This window comes from Psittacula echo, assembly GCF_963264785.1.
Source record: "Psittacula echo genome assembly, chromosome: 1".
Classification (NCBI taxonomy): domain Eukaryota; kingdom Metazoa; phylum Chordata; class Aves; order Psittaciformes; family Psittacidae; genus Psittacula; species Psittacula echo.
In genome coordinates, this window is record NC_137735.1 from 97,905,214 (window position 1) to 97,920,628 (window position 15,415).

Below are 15,415 nucleotides of genomic sequence, written 5' to 3' on the forward strand. Positions count from 1 at the left end.
ACTTCAGTTTGTAGCAAAGCTACCCTTGAACAAGCTACTCCTGGATGCTAACAACTGCAACTTCAGTTATTAGATTCCTTACCTGACATTTTTAACTTGCATGGCATTCACCTGCTGAATGTAAAAAGTATGTTCAACCTTACAACATTCCACTAGAAACTTTGTTTATACAACCAGGAATGTTCCATAATTGAAACTAAGTAAGTTTGATCAACTTAGTACAACCTTCTTTATAATATGAACTTAAAGGTACTCTCCTCCTTCTTGCAACCTCAGTTTCTGTAATCATGTACTAGTATCAGTTTCTGCAAACATGTACTAATATAAGCCACTTCTCATCTGTGAAGTAAAGTGAACGGTGGTACAAAGACTGTAATCAGCTTTTGAGATATTGAGTGTAATCTCTAAACTTGGTCTAAGCTTAAGACTTCAGAACCTGTCCTTTAAGTGGTCTTTTTAAGTGTTGAAATGAACATGTTTCAATTTTGCAAAACAAATTCTTGGTATTTGTAGTTGTTCCTACTCTCACTTGAGCAAGCCAGTGCAGTGTAGTGTATAAGAGAGAGGCAGATCAAGTTTCTTTTGTAACAATCCAATCAGGTCTAAAATCACTGATCATTTATCTACAACAAGAAAAGTGAAGGGCTGCAGTTTGTAGATCCCTCAGCCTGCAGCACCACTGTTCACAGATTGTATGCAAGAAATACAGAAATGTTAATTTAGGAACACTGCACACGTCCGATTTGTGCTTAGAAACACACTGAAGTCGGGAATACTTCTAGCTGAGTCAAAGAATTAATCGATTGAATCATTCAATGCATGTTGCTCACAGCCATCAAAAATTATACAGCTGGAAGAGGATACATGGAATTGCCTATGACAGAACTAAGGGAGAACTCACTTTGTCCTTGCAGGGCCTCTGGCAGTTCTGTGCAGCACATACAGCATTCTCATCATCTGACTCTTCTGCTCCGGACCAGTCGTACTTAGAAGGAATATCTAGAACCTTCTTCTCTCTTTTTTTTTCTGTGCTCTCCTTTGCTAGTTCCATCTTTGGGACAACTGCCTTCTCTCGCTTCTTCTTCCGCTCCTCTTCCTTAGCTATTTTCTTTGCCAGCTTGTTCAGCTCCTTTGTCTTATCCATGGTGAGTTTTAGCTTCTTCTTCTTGGGTTTTTCCAGTTTTTTCAGCTCTTTGGATTTTTGCTTCATATCTCCAAAGAACTGCTCTGCTCTCTCCAGCTTTCGTTTCCGCTTCCTCTCAGAAGAGTCTCTCCCTCTCACTTTCAGTGGTTTCTCATCCATGCTGTCATCCTTCACAGAAAGAGTTAAAAGAGTTTGACTTTATTTCAAATGTAAATTGCCATATACTGCAAACCTATGGTTGAGAGATGTACTTACCTCCACCATTATCCCGACATGGTATGAAAAAACCTGTCCAACAACACACCTACTCTATAAAAAAAGGGGCTCAACTTTATTTTCACCATTATTAGCAAAAAAAGAAATGTCCTAAGCGGTATCAACTGTGTTGAAATACAATGAATTACAAATGTCCAGTGGAAAAAGTAAACTATCAGCAACGGTAAGGAGGCAGAATAAGCAATAATTACAACTCCCTTCTTGCATTGCTTTTTAATTAAAGTTGAGAAGACTCATCATTTGTTAGATGCTTCTGCTTATTTTTCATCCTAGGCTAGTCTTGCCTGTAATTATTTCTGAGAGAAAGCAATTGCTATTCTGGAGATTAAGAAAGAGCAATTGGTGAATTCTTAAATGCATCATCAACTCAAGCAAAGGAAAAAAGTAACATCCATTATTTGAATAGCTTCCAAACTGGCACATATTGTAAATATCCTGGCATCATTAACAACTCTTAAATAGCAGATTCAGATCAGATGTGATGCTTAAAATTAGCAAACTCTGTTACTGCAGGTAGCATCCACAGTGACAAGTCCTACTCACAGCTGAAAGATTCACATGTATAGCTCCTTTATACAAACAGGACTGACTCAATTCCAGTTAATTCAGCTATATACTTCAATATTACTTACAGATTAAGGGCATACTATAATGCAGTAAAGAGACTCTGTTTACTGTACATTACTTAACATAGCTACTCCACCCAAAAACAAAGACTCTGAAGATTATTTTACAAAGTGTACTTATTTTGTATGTGAATAGACACAGAAAGGTATTAAATTCAAAATGAGTAGTTCTGGTCAAACAAGTATCCCTAAGGGTTAACCTGAAAATGTCATAACACACACCCTCTTACCTCCCTCCCCTGAAAAAAAAGCTGTGCTTAACTATCAATTTAACAGTCTGGCATACTATTTATGAACTACTATTTGCTGACATTCAAACTGTTCTTCAATCTATTCCATGCCAAACCCATTACATAAAAAGAACATTAAGCTTATGAAGTATGTAGGTCAAAACATGGTAAAGCAGTACTTCTTTGGAGGCAAGGTCTGCTTTATGCTACTGTCCTAACTGATAGCAGTTTGACAACACTTTGACTTATCCATTATACATATATGCCACTCAGAAAATGAGACAACCAATTAATATGCTCATCTAACCTCACTGTTTACAGCATGTAGCCTTCCATCTTATATTACTGTACACTACAAGCAGTCAAGAAAGAACCATCTTCAGTATTACCTGTGCAGTTCAGTAACCCAAAAAGCAATCACACACTCCATAACTACACATGGTCAAACTGACCCCTAACCTCAGCTGACAGATGATAAAGATGGGTTCCAGTACAGCTCTTCAACACAAGAGCTTACCTTCTTTTCCAGCACATATCCTTTATCCACTGCACAAATGAGGCTAAGTGATTTTGACTAGACTTCAGCAGATAAACCTGCCTCATTCACTGCCAGCAAAGTGATCAGTGTATCTTCACAGTATATTAAAAAACACTGTTATGTCTATGTTTTTTTAAGGATAGGAATCTTATTCTCTTCATTCCCAAACCACGTTTTATGAAAGTGTTCTTTCCCCATTAACAAAGTTCAGCAACATACAAGTATCAGGTTATACAATTTAACCGTAGGCTTTCCATCTTCCTGAATATTTCTTGCAACTCTTTTGCAGAGCAGTTCCAAGCATAATCAAGAACAGCTTTTCCTTCCCTAACCTTATATTCTCTAAAATAAGGTTTGCATATGGAGCTGCCTGAAAAAAAAATGTTAAAAATATAGTTAATTGTGAAGGACAATGCTATGGGTTGAGTGATCAAGAACTGAATTTTTTGGTCTCCTATTCTGTTATTTTCTGGAACCCAGTACTCCCTGGTTGAAATCCAAACATGTTGAGTAACTGAGCATTAACTACCCAATATTATATTTAAAACAAAACAAAACAACATTTTTTTTCTCCCAATGCCAGAATATTACTTCAAGTTCCATACCTCCATAACATGAAGGAATCTGTCCTCAGAAGGTGGATGAGTAGCCTGTAAAATCCTCCAGATGTGCTGAGTCTCATCCAGTGACACCTCCAGCAGATCTCCTACCATCATTAGATCTTCCAGCTGAGCTTTCGCTCCAGGTGACAGTTCCAATACAGGTGGCTCCAAACTGCGAGGTACCAGTGGACTCTTCCGAGGCTGCTTCCTTGGAGTGCTAGAACCTTTCAGATAGGAGAAAAGTCATCAAGTCAGGTAAGGATAAAAGGAAAAGATCAAAACAGCAAAGAATCACATACTTTTTACAACAACAATCAAAGGAGGGAGCCAATCCCAAGCAAAAACTGATGCAGGTTTATATATCAGGAAACTAACTGCAATGTAACTTCACTTTTTCATAAACAACATATCCTCTACAGCTCCTTACTGATCACCCATCTCAGCAACCTGTTCTATTTTAACTCAATGCATACAAAAGCAAATACCTTGAGAGCAGCTTTTAGAAGCAGATGAATATGCGTGTTCAGCACAGAATGAGGGAGCAGTCCACATGTGTGTCACCACTTCCTCTGATTTAATGGGGATTTCCTCATCACAAAACAAATTGGGCTCCAAGCTGCTAGAAGATTTTACGCTGGCATTGTCCTGAAAAAGAATCACAGAAAATATGCAACATCTGGATCCAGAAAACAGCTGCTTCAATACAAATTCTATTAAGACTGACCAGTCTACTGTTTCTAAATACTACTTTGAAGCACCCCACCAGACACCAAGACCATGTGAAAAAGGTACAAGTTACATCCCTCTACTCAGTTAGTGAATGAAAACAGCAACTATGGAGATAGGTCAGTAGATTTATAGTTTGTGTTCGGGATTTCTATGGCATTCTTGAGTCATTTTAAGATAGGACTGAACACTGAAAGGAAGAGGGCTGTAATACTTGGGACTGTTGTGAGTATTTCAACAAACAGAATAATGACAGCACTGGCTTACGTTCAGCTCAATACATTGTGAAAGATGCTCAAAGGATTGTGTAGGACTAATGCTTCACTTAGATCACAATCTGAAAAGGATGCATGCCTTCAGGTGCAGGTGGATCTATTAACAGAAGATTCCTTATCTCTTAGCAGTGGGAGAAGCTTTGCTTGACTTCACATTAGACAAAGAATTAGGTTAATCTCCTCAACCAGCTGCCCATTTCCACAGCACTTTCCAAACCTTAGCTATCCCATCATATTCGTGATGAACCTGGCCAGCAGGGTAAAGATACTTAGCATGCTGCATACGACTGAAATCTTTCAGGAAACAATAAAATCCAAGAGGCTGTCTTAAAAGAAGAGAAAGGCTGTAGAGCAGTATTGACAATATTTACCTGAATATTAGCTCTGTGGGTCCCAAAATGGCCAACTCAGGAAATTGTACCACCCAGACACTGCCATTTCACGACATAAAAAGGGAATTTAAGAATGGTAATCTCTCTCTGGCTTTCAGTTATATGCTTAAAAGGAAGTGAAGTGCAAACTAATGATTTTAGTGCAGAACTACAAGTGGGAAATTCAGATTTAAATTGCCCAGATGAAAAGCTAGAAGAAATGTATTCAGAAACGGGATGATATTTCTCCCTACATAGTAGAAGTTATATCTCATATAATATCTTGTCCTGGATATTATATTACACTACATTAAACACCATTCAGGGCCAATAGGGAAAATTAATAAAAAGATACCACCATTTGGTGGCCTATAGGCAACACAGGTGCAAAAGAACGAGAACAAGTACATGAAACAAAAATTAAAGCAATTAAAAGGTGAAGAAAATTTGAAGTAAATCTGACTAGTGAGTCAGTTTGCTTGGAACAAAATAAACCAAGTCTAACTATTGCGCTCTATGTATTTGCTGGCAAGAATCATGTTTTAATTAGAGGCAGCACAATCTAACCAAACAGGCCTTTTCACATATGTTTTTGTAACCACTTGCACTTCAGACGTCAGAGACCATGGTTTTCAAAATATAGTCCATGGATTCTTAGGCATCCAAGGATTACTTCTACCGGGTGCACAAGAAGTAATTAAGAGCTAATTCATACATGATGCAACATGATCTATATACTTTTTTTTTTTTAAACACATCACTCCACTGGAACACATTTATAGATCCATAAAATAGACAAAAAAACCAAACCAAAACAAACCTGAAAGCCAACAGTATAAAAATAATTAAAACTCTGAGCAACTTTGCTTTTCCTAGTTTAGATGGGAAGAATCTGGTTGCCTGAAAGAGAGTCTTCTATTCCAATCATGTTAATTGACTTAACAAAAGGGATTTCTGGTCTCCATCAGCTTTCCTTTGACAGATTTCTATTTTTAGGTTTTCCACTTACATACAGTGATGGACATCCACATCAAAAGAGTTAAGTAACAGGTTTTGAAATCATGACAACAGAATCATTAAACAAACAAAATCATAACCTTGCAAAACCCTCAGATCCCAACAACCATATGCCATCTTTCTTGACATATGCTTTATCACAGCCTCAGAAAATGCCACATCTTTCAGAAATGCCTTATTATGATTCCTCATGCAAAGAAGTTTGGATATTAATTTTTATATATAAAAATAAATTAAAAGCTGTAGCACCCAACCACAATGTACTTGGGGTTGCCATTTCACATGGGACTGTAAGACAAATGTGTGTATTTGCATAAAGCTGCATAGAATCAAAATACTAAATAGGATACTGAGGCAAATCATACATGGAAAATTTGCTGTCCTTTTATGAACCATAAAATCTGCCTTAGGAGAATTTACATGACCACACTGTCTTTTAAGTTTGCAACTTTTAAGCTAGATATGACACTATTGCCAAAACCAAAACACTGCACAAGAATGCACAGCGGCATTGCTCTTGTCTCTGCATATACCTAAAGGACATTTCAGAAGCTCTGAAGTGAAATACATCACACTGAAAACACTTGGCTATCTCTACAATTGCCTTTTCTCATGACAGTTCTTCTCTACTTCAGTATTTCAAAAATTTAACTGCAGCTACAATTTCTGAACTGAATCCAGACACTGGGTTCACAACATGATCCAGGCACTTAGTCCTCAATATTTCCACGCATCCAAAATTGAAGATAGGTACTTCCTTTATATGAGGGTTGAATGGAGAGGTATGAAAACGCAAAAGAAGCTCTGGCATTAGCAGATTTCTTATAGGGCACGCAATATTCAAAGACTAATTTTTTTCTGTAGTGAAAACTGTTGAAGAGTTCTCCATATAGACACTTATACATGTTATCTCTGAATGGAGCATAAAGACTGTGTTCATCCTCTATGGCATTATAAATACAAATCCCTTGAGAAGTGTATCTTTTTTTTCTTAGCACTAAAAAACACATTCTGAAACTCTAACAGGACACTTGAAAATTTTAAATGAAAACATTACAAAACCCTCCAATAGTCCAGAACTGAGACATTAAGATAAAATCAAGAACTACCTCTTCTGCAATGTAAGACACGGGAGAATGCACAGTGATACTTTAAGATACAAAAAGTATTCTGAAATAAAATGAATGAATAAAAAACAGGCTTTCAGAATTCATTCCATACACATAAGCCACATTGAATTACTTACCTTAATGTCATAGCCATATGTCTCCCTGATGTCTTCATCAGAGTCTGTCTCCTCATCATCATAATCCAAAGTCTGCCGTGGAGATGAGGACACACTCCCTATCACTCTGTTAAAGGCTGATTGCTGGAAACTAGTCAAGTGTCCCTAAAAGGTAAAATGGATTATGGGAATGAAGCAATACAATTTCCAGAAAAATCTCTAAAAATGCTAAGCAGTTACTCACAAAGAAACCAGTGTTTCTTTTGGCCTGAGGGTAACTGCCTGGACAGTCACAGAAAAGCCTAGTTACAGCAAGGTGTGAGGATAGGGAAATACTCATGGAAAAGGTTCTATTTTATTTCCACGTTTTTGGTAACAGTGACTAGAAAGATCTAGATACTGCTGTTCAGTGCTACCAAATTATAGCCTGTGTACCTCTTCACCACAGCATCATCTGACCTTAATCTCAAGATAAAGAGGTCAGCTGTAGAAGTACCAGTGTTTGCCTTTGGTCCTCACTGATATTTACTAGCAAGGCATCAAATGCCCTAAAATAACAATCCATGAGAAATCATAAATATTGAGACTTTTGATTCTGTCAAGAGGGAAATGGAATTTAGAAACCAAAATAAGGCTTTACACACCTTCAGGCCCTTAACCAGCTGTTATATCTGAATCCATGTTTCTTACAAGCACGTTCAGCAGTTGCTATTGACAATGAATACAAAGCAACAGACCTGTTTCTGGAGCAGCAAGCAACTGACTGAAGCCAGCCATGGCTTGAGGCTGAGGAGCACTGAACTGAGTAATTTTGTTGCCTCTTTCTCAACTTTTAAGTGACCTTCCATCTATCCCAACCTTCTCCAAAAAAGTAAGGCATTTTGACACACTGAAGAAGGGTAAGTACAGTAAAGAACAAAATATCTTCATCCCTACCTGCAGGTCTGGGTTAGCTGCTGCTTTCTGTAGCTCTGCACTGATTATCTTCTCTGTTTTCTCCCGTGCTGCCTGCTCCACCATTCGCTGGCTGAGAACAGAAAGCTTAGCCAAAGCAGAGGACAACTCGTCGGTGGCCAAAGCCTGCCGTGCTCGATCCTGCCAACTCATAGCACGTTCTGTCAAGCACTGCAATGCTTCCCCTTCCGGGAGCCGTACAGGCAGCTTCTGCAGGGACACCAGCAAAGACAGTATTGTCTCAAGCCGTGGCCTTCGAGAACGCATGCAGAGTGGACACAGAAACTTCACTTCTTTGGCCTGCCAACTAGAGCCCTTCTTCTGAGAACTTGTCTTGGGAAGAGGCACGCAGCCACTGTGAAACCAGTCTTTGCACAGCTCACACTGCAGCATGAACCCACTAGCTGTTTTGCGGCAGACACAGAACTTGACTTCTTCAATTCGATCCACCATAGTCATCTTGGCCAGGTTAGCTGCCCTGAGAGCATGCATGGCTTCAATCTCCTTCTGCTCCCGCTCCTTGAATATAGCCACCTAACCAGCAAAGCAAAGACAAAAAAAGTTCACGACCCTCACAGGTAAGAAATATTAGATTTTATTAGCAGCATGGGGGGGAAAAAAAAAAAAACCCAACAAAAAATATCAAGAGATCTTCCTGGTTAAACTAGCTCAAAATCTAGGAATTGTGTGATCTAATGAAAACATTAGCTAAAATACCGCCTCCTCAGTTACTCATTACTCCAAATCCTTCTGCTGACACAATGCACATGAGCATTGTTTCAATGTTAACTCAGCACCAGGAGCATCTGAGTGACCACGTTATCTCCTGAGGCAATTTGAATTTCCTCAACCTTTCCATTCAAGTAACTATAACAAAGCATATTAAGGTGTTATGGTTTAAAAGCAGCCAGTAACTCAGCACCACACAGCCATTCGCTTACCAGAACCTGAGCCCAGGCCCCAAAGCCAATGAACACTAAAACAGCAAATATTGGCTGCAAGTAAGGCATGACATACAGAAACTGTGAGACCAAGGGCAGCAACTCTAACAGCAAATAAATCAACATTGTGAGGAGTAACTATTAATCCAAAACAATGAGTGTTTATAACAAATTTGTTTTGACACATTCTGATCAGATCTGTGATCTCAACCCTTCTGACCCCATGGCTGGGCTTAAACCACAACATAAGTTAAAATAGACTACATATAAATCACATTAATGAGCCTGCCTATATTTTCTTTGTTACTGGAGAAAGGACAGCAAATTCTTCTGATAAGCTGCATCAATATCTTCCTGACAAGGAGGAATCAAATATAACATCCCCCCCTCCAGCCTAGTTTCTATGACCAAGCATTTACAAGCTGCCCTTGAAATCAACCTAATCAAATGTGGTTTGGTACTGTTTAAGGTAAAGCAGCACCTCATTCCACATTATTTTGATGGGGTTTCAATAAATATTAGTAATATTAGATGAGCAGCCACAGTTATTAACCCAAACATTAAAGTCTTACACATAACCAAATATGTATTAAATACCAGCACTTATACTCTGAACTGTGCTTCCCTCTATTTTTACTGCAATTAAAGAATATAGTTCAACTTGTGTCAAACATCATATGAGATACTTCTTAAAGTGAGATTCATTTATCAGTTCTTCTGTATGACATCTACACAGATCAGAGACAAATTAAACCCACATATCAGAAGCCACTATCTTTCATTGTTCCTTACCACAGCTGCAGTGTCCCTGGCCTCCTCCAGCCCATCCTCCAGTTCACTTAGGGATTCCAAGTCAAGATCTTTCTCCTTTTCCTTCTCCATCAACTCCTTTGCCCTCTTTCGCCTATTTTTACTGCTCCCATAAACACCAATATCAGTCCGAGGGCTCAGAACCTGTAAGCATGAAGAAAATTTACACGGTCAAAGCCAAGGATGCCAAGAACAAAAAGTTCTCATCTGTAATGTTACAATGTCAGGGACATGTGAGAACATCTGATAAAGAAATTACAACAGTGTCAGAGGGCAAAAAATACTCAGCAGTCTAACACCTTTGATACCTGCCAATGCTAGGAAGAAGATGTAAGTATTTCATACATATGGACAGTGATGTGGCAGGTCAACTTGAAAGCACTAAAATTACAAAATCTGTTCAGATTAAGCTACCATATACATAGCTCACTGAAACACTGTATGCAATTAGGTATCAGTAGTTTAAACATTCACTACAAGCACCTTCCTCAACTGCAAGTCTTAAAGATCTGCCATGATTTCATATATACTAATTTGGTGGCTGAAATGAAATTTAAAAATGTGCTATACTCCTTTTAATATCAAAATATGAGAGGCTGCAAAGCACTTTTATGGGTAAGAATTACATTTTAAGTCACCTTGATTAGCTGGAAAGCATATTTAAATATAAAATCCAGCAAACTGAATTCAGCAGAGAAAAAGTGCAAATTGATACAAGTAAGAAAACAGTCAAATGCAAAACCAGAATATATTAAGTAACTAGTTAGGCAGAAAAATAAATACAAAGAAATTTGGACCTAGAGTTCTCGAGTTCATAAACTGAACAGAAATCAGTGTGATGTCAAAGTAGGGACAGATCCCACTGGAAAACATTAAACAGCAGGATCCCCTTTGAGATAAGATGTAATTATGGCACTTCACATGGCACTAGAGAAACCATAGCGAGAGGATTCTGCCTGGTTTTGGACATCACGCTAAAAGCGAAGACATACTACAGAGAATAGTAACAAAATAAAAAGTACGAAAAATACAGCCTACAAGAAAACACTGAAAGAACTGGAACTGTTTTCTGCCTAAAAGGGAAGCCTGACACAATAAATATTCAAAAACATAAATATTCAAACACATGAATGATTTTTATTAAAACAAAGACAGTGACTACATTCATTGAAGTTAAATAAGCAGTGGCTGGCTTAATTTTTCTTATAGTTAAACAGCTTATATCTAATCTATTTTCTTAGAATTTAAGCAGCGGAACAAGTTTAAACATTCATCAATTAAAGACAGCTTCTATGTCCACTTCAGGCTTACATTTCTACAATTACACAAGAAGATAAATCCTTTTTGTTCCCTCCCAAAAAAGGAGAGTTTTAATCTGTTTCTCCTAAAGTAACAGTTGAGGTTGTCTATGCAGAAAACAAAACTAGCCAAACACAGACTTTTTGCCTTTTTCATTCTTTTCACCTGAGAACAGCTAAAGTTTCTTACTATATCCTAGTTTCAACAGGAGCTGTAACCTACTTTAATTGAACAAGCTGTTCCCTCCAGACCGCGGAGGTCCATCAAGACCAGTCTCTAAAGGCTGACACATAAGCGTCTGTTGCTCACCTGTAACAGACTGTAGCTTGAGTTCTTCTTCAGGAAGGTCCTTCCAGTGCGCTCCCTCCAGGCACGTGCTGCAGCTACCTGTGACTCCAGCTGTGGCAGGGCATCAAGACGCACTGGTATTGGGCGGCCTTTGGCAGACAAGCTCTCCAGTTGCTCCAGGTAGGCATAGTTGCTCCCATTCTGGGGTAAAAGAAATTTTTCTAAGCCAGTGATTCCACCATTATGTCAGTGGCCAGCTGAATTTCAAGCCATACACTACTTCGAAATATTGCCCTCCTTCCCTTTACTTTCCTATGGAACTCTATTTTACTCAGTTACAATCTTACTATTATTTAAAAAAACCCTCTCTCAGAGGTTTTATTTTTAGTCATTCTGACATGGCTAGCTGGCTTAGGGAGTAACTACTGTGTAGTTGTCTTAAATGCTGTCTGCTTAACAGCAAGCTACTATATCCAAGAGTTCTACAGGGGCTGATGTGAAATCAATTGGGATTCTCACTTCAGTTCCCAACAAATAACTGATGTAAAAATAGCAGGTGCAGTACAGACATCAATGTCTAGAAATATCACAGAAGCCATAGCCTTTTTGGATCAGTTCTGTTGGTAGATCAGTAGAAGAGGAGGCTACTTAACTAACAGTAGCATAACTTTATCTATTCCAGATCAAAAATTTTGGCCATCAGTGCCATTAAATCTTACACACCATTCTGGGGAGAATAAACAATCAAAAATTTCCATAGCCAGCTCCAAAACCAAACACCTCTACACATAACATCTGCTGCTGCAGCTAAGCGTTTACAGTGACAGCATGCAGAAGAGTTTCAATACCAAAGACCATTTGGAAGTTACATTTGTATCATAATGAATTTGCCAGCTTTTACATCCCCCATGAAATGCACAAAAGGAAGGGAAATAGAAATTGGATAACCACTGGGGAAACAGCAGCACAAAAAGAAATTCAAGCACATGAGCTATGGTAAGCACAGATTAACAGCTATAGCAAGGCTTCTCTTCAGGTCACCTTTGTGGGTAGAGATGCTAGAATAAAGAGTATGTCTAAATAAAAGGATGCAAGCAGAAGATTACAGACCCTGCTGTATCCCCTACCTGAATGGCATCCACTTTGGCTGTCCAGTCTCTAGCCCGCTGCAAGGCTTCTTTCAGTGCCAGCACATTAGGCAGGAAAGCAGGGATGTTCCTTGCTTCATTCACGATGCCCTCCAGAGCCATCATACTTTGGCGTGGTCTAGAGTAAGAAGAACTCAATTCTAGCCTTCTCTCAAAATGACAGACAACTACAGCCATAAATGTGACAGGCTGGTGATGCAACTTCATCACTACACTGCAGTGTATGATACCACAGCTCTACTCTTGGAGGGCGCTATTGGTTACCAAAGAATAGGAAAGGTGAGAAAACCTGATGGACTCAAACCGTAACATAGAGGAAGTGGCATTGTGTAGCATATTCAGTGTTTTCTGTCAAGGGGGATGAATAGCAAAGACAGCAAGCAACAATCACAGCCTCCTGCAGCATGACAGGCAATCAATCCTTCTGCAACTCATCAACAACCTCAAATCCAACTCTGAGCAATCAAACTGCTGGGAGGTAAAAAGCCCAGACACTACAGCTTCAAAGCCCCTAGTTTTCACCACACTCCTCAAAAGAGGCTGAGAATACAGGAAGTGTGTGACCAAAACAAGAAAATTTGTAAAAGAACACTCACCTGGCCTGCAGGCAGACCTTGGCCTTCTCCTCCCACCTCTCTGAGACTGTAAGCAGCTCCTGCAGCTCAGCCATGGCTTTCTCTACAGCATGGTGTGGTGCCAAGCCCACACCTGAGTCAATCAGCTTCTTCATTACATCTAGGGTCACCCTCTGGGGGTCCAAGAGGGTGGACCTCACCTCATCCAGCCACCGTGCCTGCTGCAGTTCTTGCTTCAGCCTTGGCAGTTCAGGAAGTTCTACGTAAAGGCTAGAGCCCATGTCTATCAACTCCTGCAGCTTGGAAGAGTCTGGGATCTCATCCATCATAGCTTCTTGAGCACGCTCATGAAACTCTTCCACATCATCAAGCAGATTCTGAAGTAACATAGAGTACAAATCAATTAGAAAAAAAACCACCCACAGAATCAAAGGGGAAAGTTGACTGAGGGATCAGTCAGCTATGAATTCTTATGTGATCATCACATAATATGTCAGAGCTTCTATACACAACGAGAGCCCATTGTCACAAGCCATCAAGTCTGACACGTTAAGTAACAGACCATCTAAACTAATTCAGTGGCCTAATGTCTCATTCACTGGGCATATTAGTTGCATCAAAGTCTGTACCTAAAATAGTATAACTGCAACTGACTGCAGCTCCCAACAAAACAGAACATTAAGCACTGCAAGGTCAACATTAATTTTAAAACAGTGGCGCAAAACAGATATTCCTTTCAACCTGGTGTCAGAGGCATTACAGTAACAATGGTAATGCACAAAGAGCAAAACGCGCTGAGGAGAAATAACAAGCCAGAGTTGTATAAGGACATGAATATCAAAAGATCATCAGAATAATGACGGTCAAATTTGAAATTACTCCTTCCTAAAGCAGGCCCACCAGTTTAACGCATCACAGTTTACTGTACAGAGGAAAGAAATGGGAATGCAATATTCTCTAATGAAAGAAGAGCGTTTCACAGAAATCCAACTGCACTGCTGCAGTTGTCCTTATCCTCATGTTTTGGCACTGCAATGAAAAAAAATCAAAGATGGCAAACAGACAAGAAAGAATCTCTGCAGGAGATTCATTCGAGGACATTCAACCATTTTACTCAATTGATTCACTCCTGAGTCTTACAAAAAGACAGGTATTTCTGATGGCAAATCGACGGCACAATGAGGAGCAAAAACTGCATTTCCTAACCCTTAGCTTACTGCCTTTTTTGTCTGATGCTGCTTTTCATGACTGCCTGGAAACCAGAAGGCGTTTACAAAAAGAACAAGATCCACATTATAAAAATTTTGATTTAGGGAACATATGCTGAATGCTTCACAGTGACAACAATGAATTATTACAGTTTAATAATTATAATGCCTTTTGTGTTAGAAAATACTCATGATTCAACGTGACAATTATTTTGCAATTTATTATGATGGATAATTGCATTCAAATGCCAAGCAGAAAGTTAGCAAGTGCTTAGCATAAATGATCATTATCTAAATTCATTCAGGAACTAAAAGTCTGTGGTTTGTAACCAGTAAAATGGTAATATTTATTTTATTGGCTAGTGATTATGTTGAAGCTTCAAGAACACACACGTGCACAGAGTACTTGACACAGACGCAATTTCTTAAGGCCAAGGGCAGGGGAAAGAAAGACTAGTTGGGAGAAAATACTTAGACAAAAACACAAATAAAATTATTAAGAGTTTATTGTATGCCCACAGCTCTGTCATCTACAAATTATGTCTTAATTAGAAGCAGGTTTTAAATACATTAGAAACAAAAAACCTCCTTTGAGAACAGTCTTATAGGTCTATTAATAATTGATGATAAAATTTCATGAATAAGTATTAGTAAATATTCCTGCTTTGCATGTGGAAAGAAGTGTGCTAAATCATCCTACCATATGAGGATGATAACATACTTCCCACTCTATTAGCTGCTGGGAAACATAATAAAGAACATCTTTGAAGGATAAAGATCAGTGTCAACAGGCCTGAAAAATCTGCATCCTGCAGTCCTATACTTTTTTGAAGGTACTTGTTTTCAGCAACAACATACCAACATCATAAAGACAAGAAAGTCCAAAATAAAGTTTATCCATGATATCGACACTGAACTACCATGGAAAAGCTAATACAGGATTCATGAATGAAGAAGGATGTAACTAACGCTAATAAACATGGAAAAGAGGTCTTCTCAAACAAGACTTATTTTTAAACTGTACATTTGTTCATGTAAAATGGTAGCTGCACATATGTTAATATTTAGAATTTTAGGCTCTCAATCTAGCACTATTAAACATTTTTCTTAAATCTGTATCAACAGAACATGTGCATTAATAAATGGTTAATGCATACATCTC

At 38.7% G+C, this 15,415-nt stretch overlaps 1 protein-coding gene across 6 annotated transcripts in view; it reads right to left on the bottom strand.

Moving 5' to 3' along the window:
- Window positions 1-15,415, bottom strand: part of KDM5A (lysine demethylase 5A) — a 65,327-nt gene that overhangs the window by 17,111 nt on the left and 32,801 nt on the right. For 5 of the 6 annotated variants that reach the window (XR_013956691.1, XM_080616639.1, XM_080616640.1 and 2 more), the window contains 9 exons: window positions 13,067-13,422; window positions 12,450-12,588; window positions 11,344-11,523; window positions 9,718-9,879; window positions 7,967-8,518; window positions 7,052-7,195; window positions 3,902-4,061; window positions 3,420-3,640; window positions 902-1,312 (listed from right to left, as the gene is read on the bottom strand). Coding sequence is in view for 5 of the 6 variants with exons in the window: in XM_080616639.1 (XP_080472765.1) it covers window positions 902-1,312; window positions 3,420-3,640; window positions 3,902-4,061; window positions 7,052-7,195; window positions 7,967-8,518; window positions 9,718-9,879; window positions 11,344-11,523; window positions 12,450-12,588; window positions 13,067-13,422 (2,325 nt within the window). In the remaining variant the exon portion in view is untranslated. Of the gene's footprint in view, window positions 1-901; window positions 1,313-3,419; window positions 3,641-3,901; window positions 4,062-4,782; window positions 4,849-7,051; window positions 7,196-7,966; window positions 8,519-9,717; window positions 9,880-11,343; window positions 11,524-12,449; window positions 12,589-13,066; window positions 13,423-15,415 lie in introns of those variants that run through there. The other variant, XM_080616643.1, reaches the window with a different exon arrangement.